The sequence below is a fragment of the Schistocerca piceifrons genome, chromosome X (assembly GCF_021461385.2).
Source record: "Schistocerca piceifrons isolate TAMUIC-IGC-003096 chromosome X, iqSchPice1.1, whole genome shotgun sequence".
NCBI lineage: Eukaryota > Metazoa > Arthropoda > Insecta > Orthoptera > Acrididae > Schistocerca > Schistocerca piceifrons.
The window spans coordinates 781,805,367-781,831,020 of record NC_060149.1 but is presented as its reverse complement, the minus strand read 5'-3'; the positions used below and the strand labels follow the sequence as shown (position 1 = coordinate 781,831,020).

General features: G+C 43.0%; 1 protein-coding gene across 1 annotated transcript in view; it reads right to left on the bottom strand.

The window, feature by feature from the left end:
* Window positions 1-25,654, bottom strand: part of LOC124721626 (growth/differentiation factor 8-like) — a 441,448-nt gene that overhangs the window by 5,500 nt on the left and 410,294 nt on the right. Inside the window, exon 2 of the mRNA XM_047246684.1 lies at window positions 11,366-11,751. Coding sequence (XP_047102640.1) covers window positions 11,366-11,751 — 386 coding nt within the window. The remainder of the gene's footprint in view (window positions 1-11,365; window positions 11,752-25,654) is intronic.

Sequence of the window (25,654 nt, the reverse complement as noted above, 5' to 3'; positions counted from 1 at the left end):
TGTAATGTGGTACTCCAACACTACAAATTTTTTCTGCCTTCGACCATCTGTAAATGCTTCAAGAGTTGTATGCCTAGTAAAGAACTGTTGTGTTCAAACCAACGTGAATGCAAATGACCACACTAATTCGTACACTTGATTAGCGGTGGGCAGGGCACCCGCAGATTTTCGTGTCAGTGGGGAAAAACATTTTCCCCAAAAATGTGATTTAGATATTTTGAAACGATGCTATCTTCCCATCATTTTCTCCTTTTACTTTCTCCAGTGCACTTTTGGCATCTGGTCAATGTTATAAGCATAAACAAGTCGACAATATAATTGTAGTGAAACCTGTTTGTGCATTCCCCGTTTTTACGATTTTCCACAATTTACATTAGTTTCTGTTGGTAGCGTTGTAAGCACGATGTGCATTTCATGAAATATTTCTTCTATACTCCATACTTCGTTAACATTTACGGCCAAAGTACTGCGCCCATCAGAATCTTGCCCTAGCATTTTATCTGATTTAAACCTCCGGCAGATGCAGTAGATTAATGTGTCGGAAATAATGCTCGGGTCCATCCTTATTAAGGTGTAAATCTGAGGCATTCTTTTCTGACAATATTACTGCATGATCAAGAATAACGAGTAGCAAGGGACAGTTGTTCTGTGCCTGCAATAGCCATTGTTTCGTCAGCCAAAATCGAAAACGATTCACTATTAGCGATGATGTTAATCAACTCATTTCTTAGTACTTTGGTGAATGCATCAACTAAATCATTTTGGATTCTATGAGAAATACAGGTGGAATTTTTAGGGGCATTTTCAAAATGTTTCCACAGTATTTCGTTACATAACAGTATTCTAAAATGCAATAAATCAACAAAAAACAGCACCTGATTCTGTTTTTGCCTCATAAAGACAAGTCATAGAAAGCACAAAGCAATACGCAAGAGACAGCTGATTTCTGCTAAGTGCAGTTACACGGTCCAGTCGCATTAATGTGACAACCGCCAATGTTCGACGTCAACATGCAATAACCATTCGCAGACGGCAGGTGCCACCACTAGCAGTGTTGCGTATACACTACTGGCCATTAAAATTGCTACACCACGAAGATGACGTGCTACAGACGCGAAATTTAACCAACAGGAAGAAGATGCTGTGATATGCAAATGATTACCTTTTCAGAGCATTCAAACATGGTTGGCGCCGGTAGCGACACCTACAACGTGCTCACATGAGGACAGTTTCCAACCGATTTCTCATACACAAACAGCAGTTGATAGGCGTTGCCTGGTGAAACGTTGTTGTGATGCCTCGTGTAAGCAGGAGAAATGCGTACCATCACGTTTCCGACTTTGATAAAGACCGGATTGTAGCCTATCGCGATTACGGTTCATCGTATCGCGATGTTGCTGCTCGCGTTGGTCGAGATCCAATGACTGTTAGCAGAACATGGAATCGGTGGGTTCAGGTGTGTAATACTGAACGCCGTGCTGGATATCAACGGCCTCGTATTACTAGCAGTCGAGATGACAGGCATCTTATCCGCATGGCTGTAACGGATCGTGCAGCCACTTCTCGACCTCTGAGTCAACAGATGCGGACGTCTGCAAGATAACAACCATCTTCACGAACAGTTTGAAGACGTTTGCAGCAGCATGGACTATCAGCTCGGAGACCGTAGCTGCGGTTACCCCTGACGCTGCATCACAGACAGGAGTGCCTGCGACAGTGTACTCAACGACGAACCTGTGTGCACGAATGGCAAAACGTCATTTTTTTCGGATGAAGCCAGGTTCTGTTTACAGCATCATGATGGTCGCATCCGTGTTTGGCGACATCGCGGTGAACGCAAACTGGAAGCGTGTATTCGTCATCGACATAATGGCGTATCACTCGGCGTGATGGTATGGGGTTCCATTGGTTACACGTCTCGGTCACCTCTTGTTCACACTGACGGCACTTTGAACAGTGGACTTTACATTTCAGATGTGTTACGACCCGTGGCTGTACCCTTCATTCGATCCCTGCGAAACCCTACATCTCAGCAGGATAATGCACGACGGCATGTTGCAGGTACTGTACGGGCCAATCTGGATACAGAAAATGTTCGACTGCTGTCCCGGCCAGCACATTCTCCAGATCTCTCACCAATTGAAAACGTCTGGTCAATGGTGGCCGAGCAACTGGCTCGTCACAATACGCCAGTCACTACTCTTGGTGAACTGTGGTATCGTGTTGAAGCTGCATGGGCAACTGTACCTGTACACGCCATCCAAGCTCTGTTTGACTCAATGCCCAGACTATCAAGACCGTTATTATGGCTAGAGGTGGTTGTCCTGGGTACTGATTTCTCAGGATCTATGAACCCAAATTGCGTGAAAATGTAATCACATGTCAGTTGTAGTACAATATATTTGTCCAACGAATACCCGTTTATCATCTGCATTTCTTCTTGGTGTAGCAGTTTTAATGGCCAATAGTGTATCTCAAATAACAGGTAAAAGGTTGCATGACAATACATATACACTGCTCAGCACAATTAAAGGGTCACTTTTTTTAAAACTAGTAATTATCTCCCATTACGACGCGGAAGTTTGAAATTTGTGCGAAACTGTGACGGCATGCGACGTCACGCCCTAGCACAGTGATGTTTCAAATAACAAGATGTCGACACATGCGATAAAACCGCGAGGGCTCAGAAGTTCATATTAGGTGTAAGGAGGTTATTGATGTCACACTGGCACCAAATTTCACCAAAATTCTGCCCGACGCCACCGTGGACGTACCATATGATGGGAACGTCGTCACACTGCTCTTTATCCACATTTCACACCTTCTTTCCAGCTGCGATAGTGGTCAGAACCGTGGCTCCCAGCGTTGAAATCACGCGGATTTCTTATGGATGAGCGAGGAAAACATTTCAGACTCACCACCACTCAGAATCAACACGAAAAGGTCTCAGGAGGTGGCATAAAAAGCGTCAGTGAAACTATGCCTTCCCTTGGGGCGTTGATTCCCACACATTTCGTGACCGAAAGCCGAAGCCAAAAGGAAACTGAACATCACCTGGAGAGGAGAACAACTACTCCACTGTAAAGCTCCTAAATACCTTGGGGTGAAGATGGACCGTTCCCTCACATTCAAAGCCCACTGTGAAGAAACGAGCCTCAAAGTAAAAGCGCGGAACAACATCATCCGCAAACTTACAGAAACCATTGGGGTGCCCAGTCAAAAGTGCTTAGAACATCTGCCTTGGCGCTATGTTTCTCCGCCGCAGAATACGCAGCACCCGTCTGGTAAAACTGCACAAGCTAAACATGTAGGTACAGCCCTGAACGAGACAGGACGCATTGTTACAGGCTGCTTACGACCTAATCCTGTCAATAAGCTGTACCAAATTATGGGTATAGCACCGCCACGCATTCGAAGGCAAGCTGCAACAGAAGTGTAGAAGAAAAAACGAGAAATCGACCCTAGACATCCTTTGTTCGGACATGACCCTCAACAGCCAAGACTGAGGTCAAGAAAAAGCTTCCTACAGAAAACTATGGAAATTCGTTCATCTCCCAGAACTCGCATAGAGGCGCTTTGGCGAGGCTCCCTAGCTGAAGACAATCACATAACGGTCACGGAGGAAGTAGCCGAAGGTTCACACCTGCTATACGTTACCTAGAAGACTCTGAACAGACTGCGAGTTGGGGTGTGAAGGTACAAAGCCAACCTCAGGAAGTGGGGCTTCAATAATGAGGAGGAAACTTGTCAGTGTGGTGACGTACAGGACAAACAACGTCTGCTAGTCTGCAGGAACCTACTGGCTGCATGAACTATCTGCGATCTTGCAGCAGCCAGCGAAACTGCTGTGATAAATCATCTTTCTGCTTGTTTCTCTGGTGCTTGTCTGTATGTATTATTGAATCTGTGTCATAAATGCTACTGTACCGGTACATATTTAATTTTGCAAATTTGTTATGTGACTCAATACTTGTTAGTTTTTGTAATTATTTTATGTCCTGGACTCAAAAAATAAATAAATAAATTAACGTGTGAGCTTGCATTGTTAATCGCTTAAATATGGTACCTAGACAAACGTATTCCCGAATTTTCATTACTATACATTAATAATTTTTTGATGTTGCGATTTTTTCCGTCTGTGTAGTATACAGCGTGTCTCTCCTAAGAGTCGTAAGGAGCATTATCCCTAGTGTTTCAGCATGTGTTTGTAATGTCGTTTTCGCATTGTATAGCTGGAGTTGGTGCAAACAAATAGCGCTCATAAGGTCTTTGCCCAGTGTAGACGGGAAGCGTCGGTTTGTTTCGCGTTACAAATTAATGATGTTTAAAGCGGAATATTATGTGCCCACTCGATAGAGCAGTCCCAGGCTAATCCAGCGCGATGTTTGTTTCATTTACATGTATTAACAGGAATAGTAAAACACGAAGAATAACCAGAAATCCCACAGCGACTTAGTTGCGCTGCATGCATGTTGGTAGCAGTCAGCGTGGCCCATTTCAGTGCTGTCACTGCTGGAGCAGTAGCTATTCTTCTAGCTCTACTGTCCCTGTTAATACATATCGATAAAACAAATATCGCAATAAAATAATCTGGGGCCGCTCTATAGAATGGACATGTAAAATTCTTCTTTAAAAATAATTTAGTTTGTAATTGGAAACAAGCTGACGCTTTCCGTTGGTTCAAATGGCTCTGAGCACTATGGGACTCAACTGCTGAGGTCATTAGTCCCCTAGAACTTAGAACTAGTTAAACCTAACTAACCTAAGGACATCACAAACATCCATGCCCGAGGCAGGATTCGAACCTGCGACCGTAGCGGTCTTGCGGTTCCAGACTGCAGCGCCTTTAAATGCACGGCCACTTCGGCCGGCTTTCCGTTGGTACTGAGCGCTAAACGAAAGATATGATCAGCACTATTTGTTTGGGCTGACCCTAGATGTACAATGCAAAATCAAAATTGCAAACAGCAGAGAAAATGCGCCTGAAGAATCTCAGGAGAGACATCCTGCCGCGCGGAATGGCCGTGCTGTTTGAGGCGCCATGTCACGGATAACACGGCCCCTCCCGCCGGAGGCTTTTTTCGGATGATGCTGTAGTATATCGAGAGGTTGTAACAATGGAAAATTGTGCTGAAGTGCAGGAGGATCTACAACGAATTGACGCATGGTGCAGGGAATGGCAATTGAATCTCAATGTAGACAAGTGTAATGTGCTGCGAATACATAGAAAGAAAGATCCTTTATCATTTAGCTACAATATAGCAGGTCAGCAACTGGAAGCAGTTAATTCCATAAATTATCTGGGAGGAGGTATTAGGAGTGATTTAAAGGGGAATAACCATATAAAATTAATCGTCGGTAAAGCAGACGCCAGATTGAGATTCATTGGAAAAATTCTAAGGAAATGCAGTCCGAAAACAAAGGAAGTAGGTTACAGTACACTTGTTCGCCCACTGCTCACTGCTTGAATACTGGTCACCGGTGTGGGATCCGTACCAGATAGGGTTGATAGAAGAGATAGAGAAGATCCAACGGAGAGCAGCGCGCTTCGTTATAGGATCATTTAGTAATTGCGAAAGCGTTACGGAGATGATAGATAAACTGCAGTGGAAGACTCTGCAAGAGAGACGCTCAGTAGCTCGCTACGGGCTTTTGTTGAAGTTTCGAGAACATACCGGTACCTTCACCGAGGAGTCAAGCAGTATATTGCTCCCTCCTACGTATATCTCGCGAAGAGACTATGAGGATAAAATCAGAGAGATTAGAGCCCACACAGAGGCATACCGACAATCTTTCTCTCCACGAGCAATATGAGACTGGAATAGAAGGGAGAGCCGATAGAGGTACTCAAGGTACCCTCCGCCACACACCGTCAGGTGGCTTGCGGAGTATGGATGTGGATGTAGATGTAGGTTCGAGTCCTCCCTTGGGCATGGGTATGTGTGTTGTTCTTAACATAAGTTAGTTTAAGTAGTGTGTAAGTCTAGGAACCGACGACCACAGCAGTTCGGTCCCTTAGGAATTCATACACAGCTGAACAGTTGAACAGACGCCCTGTATTGCTCCTCCAATGACAGAACGCCTGGACTGCATTGCATTTGTTGACACAAAAGGATATGACGAGAGACCATTACAGCGTCCCACTCGACAAACAAATGGCATCAAAACGGAAGAATCTGTCTGAAAATTAATTACTAGTGATGGATTTGAATAACATGGAGGGGGGAGAGGGGGGGACGGGGGATGAAAAATGCAAAAATATAATCGATAAATAAAGGTTTCCGGTATCAATCCATTAGCACAATTGATGATGTCAGCTCTGTTTACAGTCCAAATATCGAAATATAAGGGCGTACAGGAAAGTAATATCTTCGAATTTTTTATGTGAAACCTCTTAAAGCTTTTTAAGTAAAACAAACGTTTTTAACATACGCCATGTCAGAAAAAGTGGTCTCCAAAACGAATGCAGAAATTAAACCAGCTAATATGACAGGAGACGCAGCTGTGACCAGAACGTAGAACGAGGAACACGAAGCACTGGCACTAATGCCTAGAATAAATCATCCTTTCCCAAAGCCATGATGAGTCCCATACTCCCTTACAGAGCGTAGGGCAGCGACGCGGTAGACCCGCACCGCCTTACTAGGCAAGGTCCTAGTGGAGGTGGTTTGCCATTGCCTTCCTCCTCTTTTAGTCTATAAATACAGAAAGAACGACAAAAATGGTCTACTTGTAATTATTACAGGGCTATTACAAATGATTGAAGCGATTTCATAAATTCACTGTAGCTCCATTCATTGACATAGGGTCACGACACACTACAGATACGTAGAAAAACTCATAAAGTTTTGTTCGGCTGAAGCCGCACTTCAGGTTTCTGCTGTCAGAGCGCTCGAGAGCGCAGTGAGACAAAATGGCGACAGGAGCCGAGAAAGCGTATGTCGTGCTTGAAATGCACTCACATCAGTCAGTCATAACAGTGCAACGACACTTCAGGATGAAGTTCAACAAAGATCCACCAACTGCTAACTCCATTCGGTGATGGTATGCTCAGTTTAAAGCTTCTGGATGCCTCTGTAAGGGGAAATCAACGGGTCGGCCTGCAGTGAGCGAAGAAACGGTTGAACGCGTGCGGGCAAGTTTCACGCGTAGCCCGCGGAAAATTGGCTCATGCCAGAACTGGAGACCGACAGCGCCGACTTCATCTTTCAAAAGGATGGTGCTCCACCGCACTTCCATCACGATGTTTGGCATTTCTTAAACAGGAGATTGGAAAACCGATGGATCGGTCGTGGTGGAGATCATGATCAGCAATTCATGTCATGGCCTCCACGCTCTCCCGACTTAACCCCATGCGATTTCTTTCTGTGGGGTTATGTGAAAGATTCAGTAGTTAACCTCCTCTACCAAGAAACGTGCCAGAACTGCGAGCTCGCATCAACGATGCTTTCGAACTCATTGATGGGGACATGCTGCGCCGAGTGTGGGAGGAACTTGATTATCGGCTTGATGTCTGCCGAATCACTAAAGGGGCACATATCGAACATTTGTGAATGCCTAAAAAAACTTTTTGAGTTTTTGTATGTGTGTGCAAAGCATTGTGAAAATATCTCAAATAATAAAGTTATTGTAGAGCTGTGAAATCGCTTCAATCATTTGTAATAACCCTGTACAATGTTACCACTTCTGATGCTTTTTTTTTCAACAAAAGCGAGACCCATTTATATTAAAGGGCTTTTCAACTTGTACGCTTAAGACACAGAGAACCCGAACTAACAACTGTTTCACCAAGCTGAGCATGGTGCTGAAGTTATATGCAGCGTCTGTGCAGAGTGTTATTAATTTAGCCCCTGGCCTTTTCATATGAGAGACGACTCTAGGCTACTACAGTATTCAGATGAAAATTATCGAGTTGTAATGCGACGGCATGGTTGGGTATACGGTTGCAGACTCTGCCGAGACTATCCATACGCTGCTGATTCATAACGCCAAACTACCACTACGTAGGATTATTACCCAGACTTAATTTCTGCCTGTGAAAGAATTACTCAGCAGTGGGTGAATAGCATCAACACCTCTGTATCCCACACACAACACAGACCCGTTATATATCAATTATTCACAGCAAAATCCCCTATGCTCACATCTTTCTGCCACAACTTAATTTCTTTGCCAACTGACTGTCACGCCGTTGTTGAGGCAAGAAACAAGTGTTATGATGTACCACACCATCATTCACACCCACCTCACGCTTTGTGGATGCGTCACAATTTATGAGAATGAAAGTAGATTTTATCTACAGCATGATTCCGTGATGATGGTAAAAATTTTCAGGGCAGATGGAGAAATGTAATTATATGAATTTGAAGTAGCTCATGGAGCCTGGTCCAGAAACGACCGCATCGAAAGTAAGTTATTAGCGAATATCGTTCTCATACCTCTGATAGTGGCTCTCTTCTACTGAAGGCTCTTTGCTTTCCATATTTTGAGAGGTGGAAGTATGGACTAAAACAAGACAAAAATACAGTAAACATGGCCTCTTAAAGTCAGCGCTATGAACACTTGTTCATCTTTGCTACTTTGAAACGAATCTCTTCCACAGTGCAAGCGCTCAAGAGCCCTTAAGGTATGCATTTTAGAGTTCGTATTTGCTACACAAGCTTTTCTTGTTTTGGTCCATACTACCTTCTCCCTAAATATCGATCGGAAAGAGCTTGGGCCGGCCGGAGTGGCCGTGCGGTTCTAGGCGCTACAGTCTGGAACCGAGCGACCACTACGGTCGCAGGTTCGAATCCTGCGTCGGGCATGGATGTGTGTGATGTCCTTAGGTTAGTTAGGTTTAATTAGTTCTAAGTTCTAGGCGACTGATGACCACAGAAGTTAAGCCGCATACTGCTCAGAACCATTTGAACCATTTTAAAGAGCTTGGATTAGAAGAGATTCAATGTCAGAATGATTTTCGCTGGTAACTTTCGACTGGGTCGTTTCAGGACCATGGTCCGTTACCTCAAATTGATATATTTACCATTCTCTATCATCTCTGAGAGTTTGTAAAATCATCACCCTGTATATTGACTGGCTTCTTCTGTCAGCCTATCTGACTGCTTATTTCGCCTTTGTTCTGAAGTTAAATTCTTGAGGTAAATACGAATATTCCGTATGGCGAACATCTCATATTTCTATTGTTCTAACTGCACCATTCAAAAAATAGTGCAAATGAGCGACAGAAAAGCGCCTATCAACTAATAAATAATAGTGAAGTCTGGCGAGCTCTTTCAGTCATCTGATGATTAGTAAAGGCTACTTTTTTTTACCTACATTCCATTGCAGTATGAATTCAATGGTTTCGTAGGACTCCGTTATTTAAATTCGTTGCTGTTGTTTTTAACTGAAACATAAGAAGAGAGAAAACATATGACCTTAAACATACTTTTGCATTGGGCTTTGAATCTATGGACACAGATGTAGGATCACACAGCCAGTGTGGCGTCGAGAATGTGCACAAATGAACACTGACTGCGCTGGGACACATAACAAACCACAATCACACTGTGTTCTGGTGAAGTAAAAAGTGTTCCACTACGTTATTTGTGAAAAATACTTGTTATAGTTATGTGTGCATCACAACACCTCAGCATTATGCGGAGAATGGGAGTACTTGCCACACGAAAACGTAAGTAAAAACGAATATAGGCGCGAAAACATAGCGAAAAACTGAATTACATTCTAGAAGATAGGTTAACTCCTAGCAAAAAAAAAAAAAAAAAAAAAAATTCTCATCAACATCGTTAGGTTGCAGATGATAAGCTACCTACAGTAATTAACACACAAGTGATCCAGAAAATTCATGCACACCAAATGTAAAGGTAGTTACAAAAAGAAACGATCTGTTCAAATGGCTCTGAGCACTATGGGACTTAACAGCGGGGGTCAGCAGTCCCCTAGAACGTAGAACTACTTAAACCTAACTAACCTAAGGACATCACACACATCCATGCCCGCGGCAAGATTCGAGCCTGCGACCGTAGCGGTCGCGCTGTTCCAGACTGAAGCGCCTAGAACCGCTCGGCCACTCCGGCCAGCGAAACGATCTGTTGTTTCAACTAAAAATGCACATAATTTTATAATCATTGAACAAAAATGTTCACACTGCAGAATGAATAAAAACGAAAACCCACTGATGATGGCACAGTGGTGCCGAAACATGTTTGGGTACTGGGAAAAACTGTTTTGCATGACTGGCGGACCTCACCTCCAACAATTTTAACTGCAAACACGGCCAATACAAGGAGCTGCATATCAAAATGATGGATAAAAGGACGGAAATGATGTTTGTGTTGATCTCGATTCCAATTTTCTGTACAGGTTCCGGAACCCTCGGAACCGAGGTGATGCAAAACTTTTTTTGATGTGCGTATTGATTTGGGTTGCACTCAAACAAAAACAAAAAAATTGCTCTGAGCACTATGGGACTTAACTTCTAAGGTCATCAGTCCCCTAGAAACTTCCTGGCAGATTAAAACTGTGTGCCCGACCGAGACTCGAACTCGGGACCTTTGCCTTTCGCGGGCTAGTGCTCTACCATCTGAGCTACCGAAGCACGACTCACGGCCGGTACTCACAGATTTACTTCTGCCAGTATCTCTTATCCTACCTTCCAAACTTTACAGAAGTTCTCCTGCGAACCTTGCAGAACTAGCGCTCCTGAAAGAAAGGATATAGCGGAGACATGGCTTAGCCACAGCCTGGGGGATGTTTCCAGAATGAGATTTTCACTCTGCAGCGGAGTGTGCGCTGATATGAAACTTCCTGGCAGATTCTGCAAGGTTCGCAGGAGAACTTCTGTAAAGTTTGGAAGGTAGGAGAAGAGATACTGGCAGAAGTAAAGCTGTGAGTACCGGGCGTGAGTCGTGCTTCGGTAGCTCAGATGGTAGAGCACTAGCCCGCGAAAGGCAAAGGTCCCGAGTTCGAGTCTCGGTCGGGCACACAGTTTTAATCTGGCAGGAAGTTTCATATCAGCGCACACTCCGCTGCAGAGTGAAAATCTCATTCTGGAAACAAGTCCCCTAGAACTTAGAACCACTTAAACCTAACTAACCTAAGGATATCATACAAATCCATGCCAGAGGCAGGATTCGAACCTGCGACCGTGGCGGCAGCGCGGTTCCAGACTGTAGCGCCTAGAACCGCTCGGCCACCCCGACCGGCTGGACTCAAACAGCTGGATCTCTTTAACCAATAAAAACTGGATACACGTTTTAGGGAATATGTCATCCGAATTAGCTTATACTACCATCTGCTCCTATTGTGGACAATCAGCGAAAGGAATAGGAAAGGAAACGGGTGTAGAGTAGTAGAAACTGACCCGCGAGCCGTCGTCCTGGTCGGCGGTGGTGACGACGAGCTGCCTGCCGGCGCTGTCCACGGCCTGCACGACGATGCCGTGGTTCTCGCGCGGGAAGCGGAACCAGTGCGCCACCACCTTCTGCATTTCGATGGCGTACCAGTGCGGCAGCTGCAGCGACACGTGGTTCTTGACGTAGACCACCTCGAGCATGGGCGACTCCTGCTGCTGCGGGTTGCTCAGCACGCGCATCACGGTGACGTTGACGCTGCCGCTGCTGCGGCCGCCGCCGGCGTCGCGCAGGTACAGGTACAGCGTCGCGTTTGTCACCACGTTGCGCATCACCTTCTCCGAGAAGCGGAACATCTGCACGTCGTGGCTGCGCCGGCCGTACGGCAGCTTCGTGTCTGCAACAGCGGAGTCGCCATTATAGCCAGGGCAGCTCTACACTAAACCTACTCGTACATACCACGTAGCTCGTCGAGTGCACTGAAAGCAGCTAGACAGTTCAAATGGCTCTGAGCACTATGGGACTTAACATCCACAGTCATCAGTCCCCTAGAACTTAAAACTACTTAAACCTAACTAACCTAAGGACATCACACAACACCCAGTCAGCTAGACAGTTTGCAGTATTTTCTACACTACTGGCCATTAAAATTGCTACACCAAGAAGAAATGCAGATGATAAACGGGTATTCATTGGACAAATATATCATACTAGAACTGACATGTGATTACATTTACACGCAATTAGCAAAGATACTGAGAAATCAGTATCTAGAACAACCACCTCTGGCCGTAATAACGGCCTTGATACGCCTGGGCATTGAGTCAAACAGAGCTTGCATGGCGTGTACAGGTACAGCTGCCCACGCAGCTTCAACGCGATACCACAGTTCATCGAGAGTAGTGACTGGCGTATTGTGACGAACCAGTTGCTAGGCCACCATTGACCAGACGTTTTCAATTGGTGAGAGATCTGGAGAATGTGGTGGCCAGGGCAGCAGTCGAATATTTTCTGTATACAGAAAGGCCCGTACAGGACCTGCAACATGCGGTTGTGCATTATCCTGCTGAAATGTAGGGTTTCGCAGGGACCGAATGAAGGGTAGAGCCACGGGTCGTAACACATCTGAAATGTAATGTCCACTCTTCAAAGTGCCGTCAATGCGAACAAGAGCTGACCGAGACGTGTAACCAATGGCACCCTATACCATCACGCCAGGTGATACGCCAGTATGGCGATGACGAATACACGTTTCCTATGTGCGTTCACCGCGATGTCGCCAAACACGGATGCGACCATCATGATGCTGTAAACAGAACCTGGATTCATCCGAAAAAATGACGTTTTGCCATTCGTGCACCCAGGTTTGTCGTTGAGTACACCATCGCAGGCACTCCTGTCGGCATCAAGGGTAACCGCAGCCATGGTCTCCGAGCTGATAGTTCATGCTACTGCAAATGTCGTCGAACTGTTCGTACACATGGTTGTTGTCTTGCAAACGCCCCATCTGTTAACTCAGGGATCGGGATGTTACTGCACGATCCGTTACAGCTATGCGGATAAAATGCCTGTCATCCTGACTGCTAGGGATACGAGGCCGTTGACATCCGACACGGCGTTCCGTATTAACCTCCTGAACCCACCGATTCCATGTTCTGCTAACAGTCATTGGATCTAGACCAAAGCGAGCAGCAATGTCGCGGTACGATATACCGCAATCGCGATAGGTTACAATCCGACCTTTATCGAAGTCGGAAAAGTGATGGTACGCATTTCTCCTCCTTACACGAGGTATCACAACAACGTTTCACCAGGCAACGCCGGACAACTGCTCTTTGTGTATGAGAAATCGGTTGGAAACTCTCCTCACGTCAGCACGCTGTAGGTGTCGCCACCGGCGCCAACCTAGTTTGCATGCTCTGAAAAACTAATCCTTTGCATATACAGCATCTTCTTCCTGTCGGTTAAATTTCGCGTCTGTAGCACGTCATCTTCGTGGTGTAGCAATTTTAATGGTCAGTTGTGTAAGTACAGTGGAACCTCACGGAACCGGACTAATAGGGGCGGATTATCGAAAACCCGGAAATTCGGAAAAAATTTATACCCCGGGAACACAGACTACATTTTCCTTGTCATAAGTGTCTGTATCTTCTTCTCGGCAGTTTTCAAAACTTGTCGAATTTGACCGACCAGAACTTTGCTGCAGATTCATAATGCTTTTCATCTTCTTCCATTCACTCCCCCTCTTCCTTCCTCACATAAAAATACATTATTTTGTGTTCCTCAGTTACATCTTTCACGTCACTTCCTATTACAATTCCGTCAATCTCTCCCTTATTTTCTAATCCTAATCCGTCTTCACTGCTATTCCATTCGTTTTACATTTTAACACTTGCACACTCGCAACGTCCCATGCTCCGGCCCTGCATCCTCAAAGATTTCGACTTCCATATTATTCTCTCTTTCGCCAGTTGCTCGATTAAAGATTAAGGAAACAACTGCTTGCACCTTATGCTGCCTATTTAAATTATCTGCACTCTTGCCAGAAAAGCCTTTCCAGAACAAACGTGTTCATTCGTGGCCTCTGAATCACTTCATCGGTTAGGAACAGACTGAGCGCTCGGATTTATGGAATGATATGACAACAGGATAATGAAATGGAGTCTAATTAAGTCGGGTGATGCTGAGGGAATTAGATTAGGAAATGAGACACTTAAAGTAGTAAAGGAGTTTTGCTATTTGGGGAGCAAAATAACTGATGATGGTCGAAATAGAGAGGATATAAAATGTAGGCTGGCTATGGCAAGGAAAGCGTTTCTGAAGAAGAGAAATTTGTTAACATCCAGTATTGATTTAAGTGTCAGGAAGTCATTTCTGAAAGTATTCGTATGGAGTGTAGCCATGTATGGAAGTGAAACATGGACGATAAATAGTTTGGACAAGAAGAGAATAGAAGCTTTCGAAATGTGGTGCTACAGAAGAATGCTGAAGATTAGATGGGTAGATCACATAACTAATGAGGAAATATTGAATAGGATTGGGGAGAAGAGAAGTTTGTGGCACAACTTGACCAGAAGAAGGGATCGGTTGGTAGGACATGTTCTGAGGCATCAAGGGATCACCAATTTAGTATTGGAGGGCAGCGTGGAGGGTAAAAATCGTAGAGGGAGACCAAGAGATGAATACACTAAGCAGATTCAGAAGGATGTAGGTTGCAGTAGGTACTGGGAGATGAAAAAGCTTGCACAGGATAGAGTAGCATGGAGAGCTGCATCAAACCAGTCTCAGGACTGAAGACCACAACAACAACAACAACAATGACAACGTGCTCAAATTATTTTCACGTGACACAAAAATTACGCATTATTTTATCGTCAACTTTGGCGAGCTATTGGAAAACACGGTGAGTTTTAAACGCTGAAGTAATGAGTATGTTCCTTTGAACCAGAATGGAATGTCATGTATGTACGGGACGACCATCCTAGACCGAGCGAGGTGGCTTAGTGGCTAGCACACAAGACGCGTTCGGGAGGACGACGGTTCAAGCTCCCGTCCGGCTCTCCTGATTTTGGTTTCCCGTGATTTCCCTAAATCGCTTCAGCCAAATACCGAGATGGTTCCTTTGACAGGGCACAGCTAACTTCCTTCACTAATTTGATGGGGTCGACGACTTCTCTCTTTGGTCCCATGCTCCAAAATCAATCAACCAGTCGATCACCCTAGTATTAGTTTGGCGCTTGCAGTTTCCGCCTGGTGTTCCAAATAGAAAAATATTTTGTCCGGATGCGTTGCTGCCTCTGTATTTATAGTGAGCGTCATCTCGTTCAGATAGTCCGTCAGCACTATGGTCATTGTCTGCAGATGAGCAAACGGCGATGATTTCGTCATCAGAATTCGTCAATTTGAAACAAGTCTTCAATTTCCTTCCGGTTATTCTTCTAAACTCACACTGTGGAAGCTGCGATACCAAAATTGGCAAAATTTTTTTTTCAGTAATTCTCATTTACTCATCCCACACAGTGCATCTAATTTTTTTTTCCCACGATACTAACATTTTCTTTCTCTTTGGTGTACTGGTATTCTGTATGGCTGTTGGCTCAGTTTAATGGCCTCACTGTCACTGCTATTACTTCCGGAATATCAAATACTGTACAGTTACTGTACTTTAAAAACGACCCACATGAACCGGAGATCAAGATTAATGAGGGCCGGATAAATGAGGTTCCACTGTCTGATAAAATTTCTATATTTCACTTTCCTGTAGTGTATCACATTTTCATGCAGCTGAGTATTCATCCCCCCCCCCCCCCATCCCCCTCCACCCTCTCCCCCAAAATGCGTTTTAGTAAAAAAATTATATTTTTGCAAATATTTTTTTTGTATTTTTACATATTTCTGTGCTAGTTTCAGGAGAATACAAGAGAATGAAAACTAAAAGTCTTGAAGACAGCGGCGAATTCTAGAAATTGCAAGCTGTGATTTATGTTGGTCGCGTGAAAGCCTGGTCACGTGCATGGGTTTCCAGCCGGGAAAAAACGCAAATACCTGCTACCAACAGGATGAGAACATTCTGCACGAGGACAGACTGACTTCCCGAACGTAGTCGGAAACGATTGGAAGAAAGCGTTTTACTGTCATTACAGGCTCGCCTTAGACTGCGACCTTTAAGAATTTTTTGCTGTAACACTTCTTAAATAAAATGCATGACACATGTACTTCTGACATTTTCGGACGAATGCTTTTCGAATGATGTAATACTTTCAATTACAACGTATGTTAAAGTGATGTACTAAGCACTGGCCTAAACAAATTGTTATTAATACATTAAACCGACTTACATCTTTTATTGTTATAATAGTTAAAATCGTTAAAATCGTAGGAACTTATGGCCTGTTAAAAATGAGGATAACAGCAAGCTATATTTGGGACGGGAGGAAGAGAGAACAAATTGTGATCCAAATCCTTATTGCGCGCAAGAGGCTTGAATAGTATTTTAGAACTGTAAACTTATTAACGGCAGTTTCCCCCGTTAACTATTAGTTTCAAGAGTGAGTCACACCTGCCCCCATGGATCTTGTAATGAGATAGAACGTTGAACCCAATGCGCGAGAGTCAGCCAGCTCTAGCGTCTCTCACGGTAGGGGAATAACACCCGGAGCTACCTGTGCGTAACAGGCAGATAAGGTACTAATTTTAAGGATTTCTTTAAAAACATCGAAATTTTAACAGTAAAAGGAAAAAAATAAAAAATGAGTAATCTGCTAACCACAAACGAGGTGGAACATGACTACTCTCTTTTCTGTTGAGGAAACCTACCCTATTAAAAATTTAATACGGTTCAAAAAATGTGTGTGAATTCCTAAGGGACCAAACTGCTGAGGTCATCCGTCCCTAGACTTACACACTACTTAAACTAAATTACGCTAAGAAAAACACACACACCCATGCCCGAGGGAGGACTCGAACCTCCGGCGGGGGGGGCCGCGCAATCCGTGACATGGCGCCCCAAACAGCGCGGTCAATCCGCGCGGCAATGCGGTTCAGCCCGTATTTGCTTAATAGGTAGTTTTACTTTAATAGGGACTTAAAATATCGCCCATCTATAATTATAGATCTTCAATTAATATATTTATTTCTATGCGACGATTAACCAAAGTAATCACACTAAACGAACATTTATTTTATTAAACGTGCGCTTTTTGCAGCATTCCGCGGGAATATATAACGAGAAGGTCGAAAATCCGAGAAAGTCGTTGGGTCATTTAGCACTTGAGTTGCAGCCTTTCATAGAGCTATCGTTTAACTGCACTATTCCATTTCAATTTGAAAAGATTACGTTTATCGCAAACATTTTTCGGCTGTTTTGCAAGCATAGTGGAAATGAAACCAGCGGAACAGTGTCCACGTTTATGCAGTATCAGAACTGCTATCTACCGTTTAATGAATTATTGCTGCAGCCCCTTTTGAATGACTGCAGGCTGTTCATCATAGAGTCAGTAAGGCAGATGGCAGAGTTAACATTCCGAGACTCAGTGAGGTGACACCTGAGGAAGTTTGATCTCCTTTTCTTAGGCTTTAGGCAACATCTAGCACACAACCAGCTACGGTTACAACTGTAGAGGCTGAACATATACACTGAGTTAAAGTGAGCTGACAGAAGAATCTCAGCAATGTGAATAGTACTATTTACTGCGGAGAGTCAGTTATATCATGTTTACTGTACGTAATCAGACCAAAGCATGACGGAAAATGGTATCACTCAGCAATGATGCTCAAGGCGCGCCTTCGCAATTTTCCACACGTCAGTCGAAATGCGGCACAAAATATTACGAACTGTTGCATATGGTGAGTATAATCGTCCAAAGTCAAACATTGTGATGAAAGTCGTGCTTCAGTTCGGTTGCTATGTTCTGCTGTGACATGTCTGCTGGCCTTGACGAACATTTTATGTGGTACTTCCTGGCAGATTAAAACTGTGTGCCGGACCGAGACTCGAACTGGGGACCTTTGCCTTTCGCGGGCAAGTGCTTTACCATCTGAGCTACCCAAGTACGACTCACGCCCCGTTCTCACAGCCTTACTTCTGCCAGTACATCGTCTCCTACCTTCCAAACTTTACAGAAGCTCTCCTGCGAACTTTGCAGAACGAGCACTCCTGAAAGAAAGGATATTGCGGAGACATGGCTTACCCACAGCCTGGGGGATGTTCCCAGAATGAGATTTTCACTCTGCAGCGGAGTGTGCGCTGATATGAAACTTCCGGTCAGATTAAAACTGTGTGCCGGACCGAGACTCGAACTCGGGACCTTTGCCTTTCGTCGGCAAGTGCTGTATCAACTGAGCTACCCATGCACGACTCACGCCGCGTCCTCACAGCCTTACTTCTGCCAGTACATCGTCTCCTACCTTCCAAAGTTGGAAGAGCACTTACCCGCGAATGGCAAAGGTCCCCAGTTCGAGTTTCGGTCCGTCACACAGTTTTAATCTTCCAGGAAGTTTCATATCAGCGCACACTCCGGTGCAGAGTGAAAATCTCATTCTATTGTATATGATTATAGACCTGTGCGAGGTATTTTTAATACAGAATGTTCACAAACTCTCAACGAGCTAGTCTTGCGACTTTTTTAACCTCACATAGGCTTTTATAGAGCTTCTGTTCGGACTGACAGGAAAAATGCGGTTAATTCGCGACCAGTTTGGTCATTAAAATTCTCTTAATCTTTCAGCAAGTTGTAACTGGAAGTGCATTTTTCAAAAGGAGGGCAAGAGACTGCTGTCGTTTTTCACGATGAGGCAACAACTATGGTGCACTACGATGTGCAAATGAAGTCACTTTGTAAAAGGTGGGGGAGATCGGCGTAACGGCGCCCCAGTTTTATAACAATGGTTGGCATTATGAGTACGCTTGCCCGTGTTGAACCCCCCTAGCTTACCTTGCAACTAATTGCTACGGTCGCTGTGCGTGTTTGTTGTTAGGTGTTTAATCAGTGGCGAATCATGGTCCCAAATTTTGGAGAGGTCAGGAAACATCCTCTTTCCTTCGATTTTAATATATGCATACCTAACATTCCTAAGGCCCTCTCATATTACTACTACTGCAGCTAATAATAATGATAATGACAATCACTTTTATTTAGAAACGAACTGTAGAGTGGGCTTTTGACCATTGTTACTTGTTAACCAGCAAACTCGGTGGTCCTTCCTCTTTTTGAATCTTTCGATGACGTCGTCATACCATGTGACTCGGATTTACAGTATTCGGGCAATACTGGTTCTTCAGTTGAGGTACAAGCAAGAGGTGATAAGCGATCTGGGGCCATACTGTTCCTCAAATATGTTTTCACACGTTTAAGACAAGAAAAACGTGTTGGAGGAATGCTACCAATTAGACAAAATAGTTTGAAAGCTTCTGGAAGAATTTGGTCCGTTTCATTAGCAATCATTCTTTTAATAACGTCTCCCAAATTGACAGAGTGTGTTTCTTTATGCAGAGAAGAAAATACAGTCTTCAGTTCTACACGCAACTCTGAGCGACTGATGGACGCACCATACATTTTTACCGCGTACAGGGAAATCATAACTATAATTGGCGAACTAAGTAGTATCGCCTTATTTAAGGAATAGCACTTTATCACAATGTGAAAATCTTGTTTCCAGTTATGTTACAATATTATCCAACACCTCGAAGTACACCTATTTGTATTTTGGCATCAATGGCTTGCCAGTGTATTAATCCATCACTTTTCATCTCTGTTCACTGAAATTGCAGCTTGCGAATTAGTTGAATGTTTCGTAGAATTTAAAAAGTTGATCAGTTTATCTTCATTTCTTAAGTTTTTCATGTAAGCTAACACTATGAGATAGCACTGTTACAAACCTGTGTATCACTGGTTTTTCCTAAAGAATTTTGAAAAGCAGTCTTTAAAAACATTCTGTGAAAAACAGAGAGAAGGAAAACAAAGTGAAAGTGTAGGAGGCTAGTTTTGAAACCACAGACTTCTCTTGTAGTCGTTCCACTAGAGTCTGGACTGTCACTTATTCCATTTAAAACCTCGAGCAGTCCCGGACGTTTCCGTGAATGGTGGCCATTATTATGGTGTTCAGTTCCATCTCGTTTCGCTATTCGAAGGAACACGTTTACCAACAATACTGTCGAGAATTTCGTGCGTTTGTAAGGCCGGCGGAAGAAAGCAGGAATACCCTGAAGAGAAGGAAAATATCCTTACTGGCCTAATACAAGAACAGCTCTGCTGCAAAACCAAATTTAAACGATATGCAGATCAGTGAGTAAAAAAAACTTGAGGGGGGGGATTTCAAGGACCTTAGCCTGCAGGCCTTTCAAGCACCATGATAGGTTTGGGCCACCAGTTTGTTCTTCATATAACGATAGATTTACACTAACTATACATCCATATCACTATCGGCTATCGACCATCCCTATTTCACTCAAGACCAATTGTTGGTATTGCTTGAGCTCAGTTGTTATTTTTTTTAGTCAGTTCACTTCTTACTTGCATCTGAATTTAATGTTAAGTGCTACCGTTTATTGTTTATGTGCTGTATACTGTTGTGCTAGTTTCTAATTATGGATAAGTTTGTAAAAAGAAAGAAGAGGAAAAGCGATTTTGATTCGCCCGCTAGCGTTTGGTAAGTTAAAAATATGTATGCACTACTGTAATAGCGTAATTACCTATCTATAACTGTTTTATGTTAGCAATGGAGTCGTTATCTGCAGACTGGAAGGACTTTGGAGTTGCAATATTTCAGTATTTCACAAGGTAGCGAAGTGGCAAATATCACGACAAATAACATTAAATTAAAATCAGCGCATAAAAATATGTTTGGATTTGACAGCAGCAAAACAACTTGAATGTCAGAGCCATATCAGAGGTTAGAGGATACAAATAGTATAACCAAATGAGGAACTGCATACAGTATTATATAATATAGTAATCACATGACATTATTGAAAAAATCAGTAATATTAAAATGTCACATAACAAACCAAGAAACATCACAAAAAAATATACACAGACATGTAATGTTGAAATATTATAAAATGCAATACCACTAACAACAGAGCATAAAAACCAAATAACAACTAAAACATTTCCCATGTCAAGTCCATATCATAATTCCGGGATAAATATAGTGTAACCGACCGAGGTACGAAGTCTAAAATCACTTCTAATGACGTCATTTAGAAATTGTAATTATTTATATTATTACAACGTGTGTGACCCTGCAGTCTGTCATTAACCAATTTTATTAAACTAATTTACCAGCAATCTGAACCTGGTATATGACCAACACACCTTATATTATCCAACAGCATCAATACTGAAAATCTAACAGTGAATTTAACTGTGTGAGCCTACTGTCCATCACTAACCAATTTTATTAATCTAATTTATCAGTAATCTGAACCTGGCATATTCCCAATACACATTATATTATCCAACAGCACCAGTATGAAAAATCTAACAGTAAATTTAACTATCAGAAAATATGTACACATCTGTTATTATATCCAAATGATCAAACTGTGAACTTATTCCTACGTCATAAAATGTGTAAGAGTTTAAAAAAGGGGTGGGGGAGGGGCAGAGATGTGAGTAAAATATGCTCTATGTCTCATGGCCGATCCCATGGTATATATATTATTTAATGTTTGTATCGTGTGTGCAAACACTTTTAGCTACTTTTAATGTGTGTCTTGCATTGTCATTAGGGACCTAATACTATAATCGGTCCTCACACAAGGTACAAATATTAAATAATATATATACCATGAGACAGACCATGGAGATATAGTGTATATTTTACTCACCGCTGCTTTCCGTAAAAGAAGCAGCATTACCTTGAGAAATCCCTCACCAACAACTACTGGTAGAATTGTAGGGTTCAACAAGGACGAGGTGGATATATTTTTTTCTAATTTAACTTCTGTAATGAACAAGTTTACAGCTAAAATGTTTACAACGTGGGTGAGACAGGCATCTCAACTGTTCAGAAACATGGCAGACCTAGGTTTGAAGGGCCAAAAACAAGTTCGGGGTGCAATCAGCTGAGAAAGAGAAAGAAACGTAACTGTGATTTGCTGCTTCAGAGCATCAGTCTATGATAATTTGTCCCAGGAAGAGTATGACATCTCTGCTGCGGAGAGGCGGTGCCCTTCATACTTGCTCCACAATGGTTGGTTATTTGAAGATTGCTTGGAGCATTTCAACAAAGTCGATAAACCCACCCATGATGATCTTGTTCTCTTGTTGCAGGAAAACCATGGCAGTCACATTTCGTTGAATACTTATCAGTTTTGTCGCCATGAGTCATGTCCAGGTAGTGTCCACACCTCCCCATATCTCTCATGAAATGCAATCTTTGGATGTATCTTTCTGTGGACCACTGAAGAATGTAATTAACAATGAATGTGACAAATTTATTAGAGCAAACATGTGTAATAAAACCACGCCTTATAATGTGTCCTGCATATTTAATAAATCCCACGTGAATATTTCTACCATTGGGCAGGGTGATTCTGGATTTAAGACCACGGGTATACATCCACTGAATCCAGAGAAGTTTAACGAGAACGAATTTACTGCAGCGGAGCATCCAAACACATAGTGATAATGCAGAAGAAACTTCACAAGAAGTTGTGCACTCTGGAAGCAAGCATTGTCCGAGGCAAGTATAAATGGGCGAAGCCTACTTTATTTTAAACTGAATTAAACCTTCCATCTGGAGAAAATTTCGCAAAAGCTTCTAATATAATTTCACCCATTCCCAAGATTCCAAAACAGGGAATGGGCAGGAATTCCAATCGTAAAGTACTTACAGGTGGTGCTTTCGGGGATGGCGAGAGGACAGTGATATTTCCCAACACAGAAATGTGACTATGAAAGTGCTGTGAGCAAAAACTCAACACATGCACGAGGAAGACGAAGAAGAATGCAGCAAACAACAACAAAACATGACTACTGTAGTTGCTTTAGAATAAAGCGAAACACGCCTGGTCTTAATAAACATTTATTACAGTCGCTCAAATGGTTCAAATGGCTCTAAACACCATGGGACTCAACATCTGAGGTCATCAGTCACTTGGACTTAAACTATTTAAACCTAACTAACCTAAGGACATCACACACAGCCATGTCCGGGGCAGGATTCGAACCTGCGACCGTAGCAGCAGCGCGGTTCCGGACTGAAGTGCCTAGAACCGCTCCGTCACAGCGGCCGGCATTACAGTTGAAAAAGGTGGCAAGTAACCTAAGCAACTTGTATATGTGCAACTGTGGAAAAAAGAGGCCGAAAAACAAGGAAGACAACACAGAAAATAAAATTAATGTTGCATAAATTAAGTTGTTCGCAATACTATTGTAAGAACTTCAACTGGTCAATTATCAAGCGTCTAGGAGCTCCTCGTTACGTGTAATGGCAGACTTCAAAGATTAAATAACCTAATAGTTCATTCATATGTCAATTTTCACCCTAGACGGTTTGGTAGTTTTCGGCAAGTCTCAATTGAAGGAGAGTGCATTTATCACTTATAAACGGATCCGAAGATATGCACCGTCTGTTCCTGGAACATTTACAGACAGCTGGTACACTGTACGCTTATTCTCTTAATAATCTTGTTCACCTTTCATATACGACAGTAGTGTTCAGAACTATAGCACTAGAGGGAAAAAAGACTTATACTACCCATTACGTAGCATTATAGTGGAGTAGAACGTAGCTAATAATGGGGTCATAAAATCATTGATGAGTTATGCAGTCGAAATATCTAACAGGAAACTAAATTAATTTCAAATGCAGAACTAATTTTCAGGAGCTCGCAGTCGCAATTGGACATTTCTAGTGCTAAGGGCTGTCGCTGTGGCGTCACAATTACCTCATTTACTTCTACTTTCGAATAGACTTACTAAGGGCACTTTGCAGCTGTTGAGATACTTGTAAGAAAGAGGTTACCAGAATTTGTAAACGACCATTCGACCATTCCCTCCCCCCCCCCCCCACGCCCCCCATACACATACCATCTCCTACTATAAAAATTTTTTGAGAAATTTTTTTAGGCTTATTGTGCAATGGCATTTCATGTGTTCGCCATTTTCAGCTCGTTTGAATTTTAAGAGTAGCATTAAGAGCAGTCCCGCAGCGGAGTTCAGATCAAGACCGACCCTGAATCTTCATTGCGGGCGCTCTAAGGCTCGCTGGAAAGGAAAGGCGATCCTGCCACGTCGCAGGGCCACATTTATAACGTTATCGCCGCTAGATCGTTCTAAATATAGTATCTAAAATAATGAACGAGCTTCGCTGCCGCCGGTACTGCTCGAAGGGGCATTTTTTCTTTCCGTTCTTCCGAGGCCGGTCAGCATCGAGGTCTAAACGCTGCCTCAGGTTTGATAAGCAGCGGGGAAGACAAAAAAAGGAGGACGGCTCTAAGGAACAGCAAAAAATGGAAAAATAAAAAAAACACATCTGAAAATATGGCCAACACGTCTGCGGACAGCGGAAAGCATGTGTTTTGCTCCAGGTTAATGGCGTGTGAAATTAGATTTCAAATCAAACTCTCAAGAGGAAGGGTTGATATATTTGCACAGTAACACTTGTAAAATAGTGGAATTCGATTGTCCAACTATCTTATTCCACAATTTCTCAAATATTACAACCCAGATAAATCAACCGTTCGTCTTGGGAGCCTGCTCTCCAGGTACACGTTCTCTCTCTCTCTCTCTCTCTCTCTCTCTCTCTCTCTCTCTCCATCACTCACTGATGCCGTCGCTTGCGACTATCCGTTCATCCTTGCTTCATTCAGCTCTCAACCACCCAACAAACAAACGAAAGCTCGAAACGTCGCTCAATGATATCATCTAATCCACCCAGTCTCTCAACGGCAATGACATGCGTTGTATACTACAATGGCAAGAGAGCAGTATGACAATATTAGTCACCGCAGAATTTGGACCATCCTGCAGCAAGTTCTCACAAACAGCGTACTCTGTGTTCTGTTCAATCATTACCTTTAATTTTAATTAATTATAGATGTAACTGAAGAAACAGTACTGTCTTTACAAAAGACTTGTCAACAATATAACTGAAAGTGGTCTAAGGCTGGACTTGTACGATAGTAGAAAAAGAAAACAAAAGTTCTTAGCAACTGTGGATTCAGGTTGAAAGAAAACTGTCGGCAACTGACTAAGAATCTCCTGTCTCAGCGAAGTATGTTGCATTTGAGGGTAGCATAGATTCCGGATGGCTCGTCATTCGCACTTTGTAACAACGACAGAAAATTCAAAATTTAAAGTATATTTATACTCCGCTATTTCCAGTTATAGACACACGTAGCTATACAACTGAATTTGTTTTACTGATAATTATTTTTCTGTGTAGTTCCACTAAAAGGAAGTCGAGTTATGTATCCTGGGGTCTAGTCTAAAAGAGTTATGACCGATCCGGCAGGGCTTTATTTTATGAGCCTCTTGAAACTACTGGAAAAAGCGCAGATATATTGCTAAGACATTTATCTTATCAATAGACACGCAAGGTGAAAATTATAGGTTCGTCACCCTATCCGTTTAATACCAACCAAGTGTTACAGACCACTGAGAATCCTTCGAAAATCAATGACAAGAACCGCAAACTCTTAGATGTCTTATTTTATCGCAGAGATACACCTGACACTATTAACGTTAACCGTCGTCTGGAAATGAGACAATAGGTTGATAAGTTCCGTTATTTGCGCAGCAAAATAGCTGACGATAGCCGAGGTAGCGATGACATCGAATTTAGTCTGACAG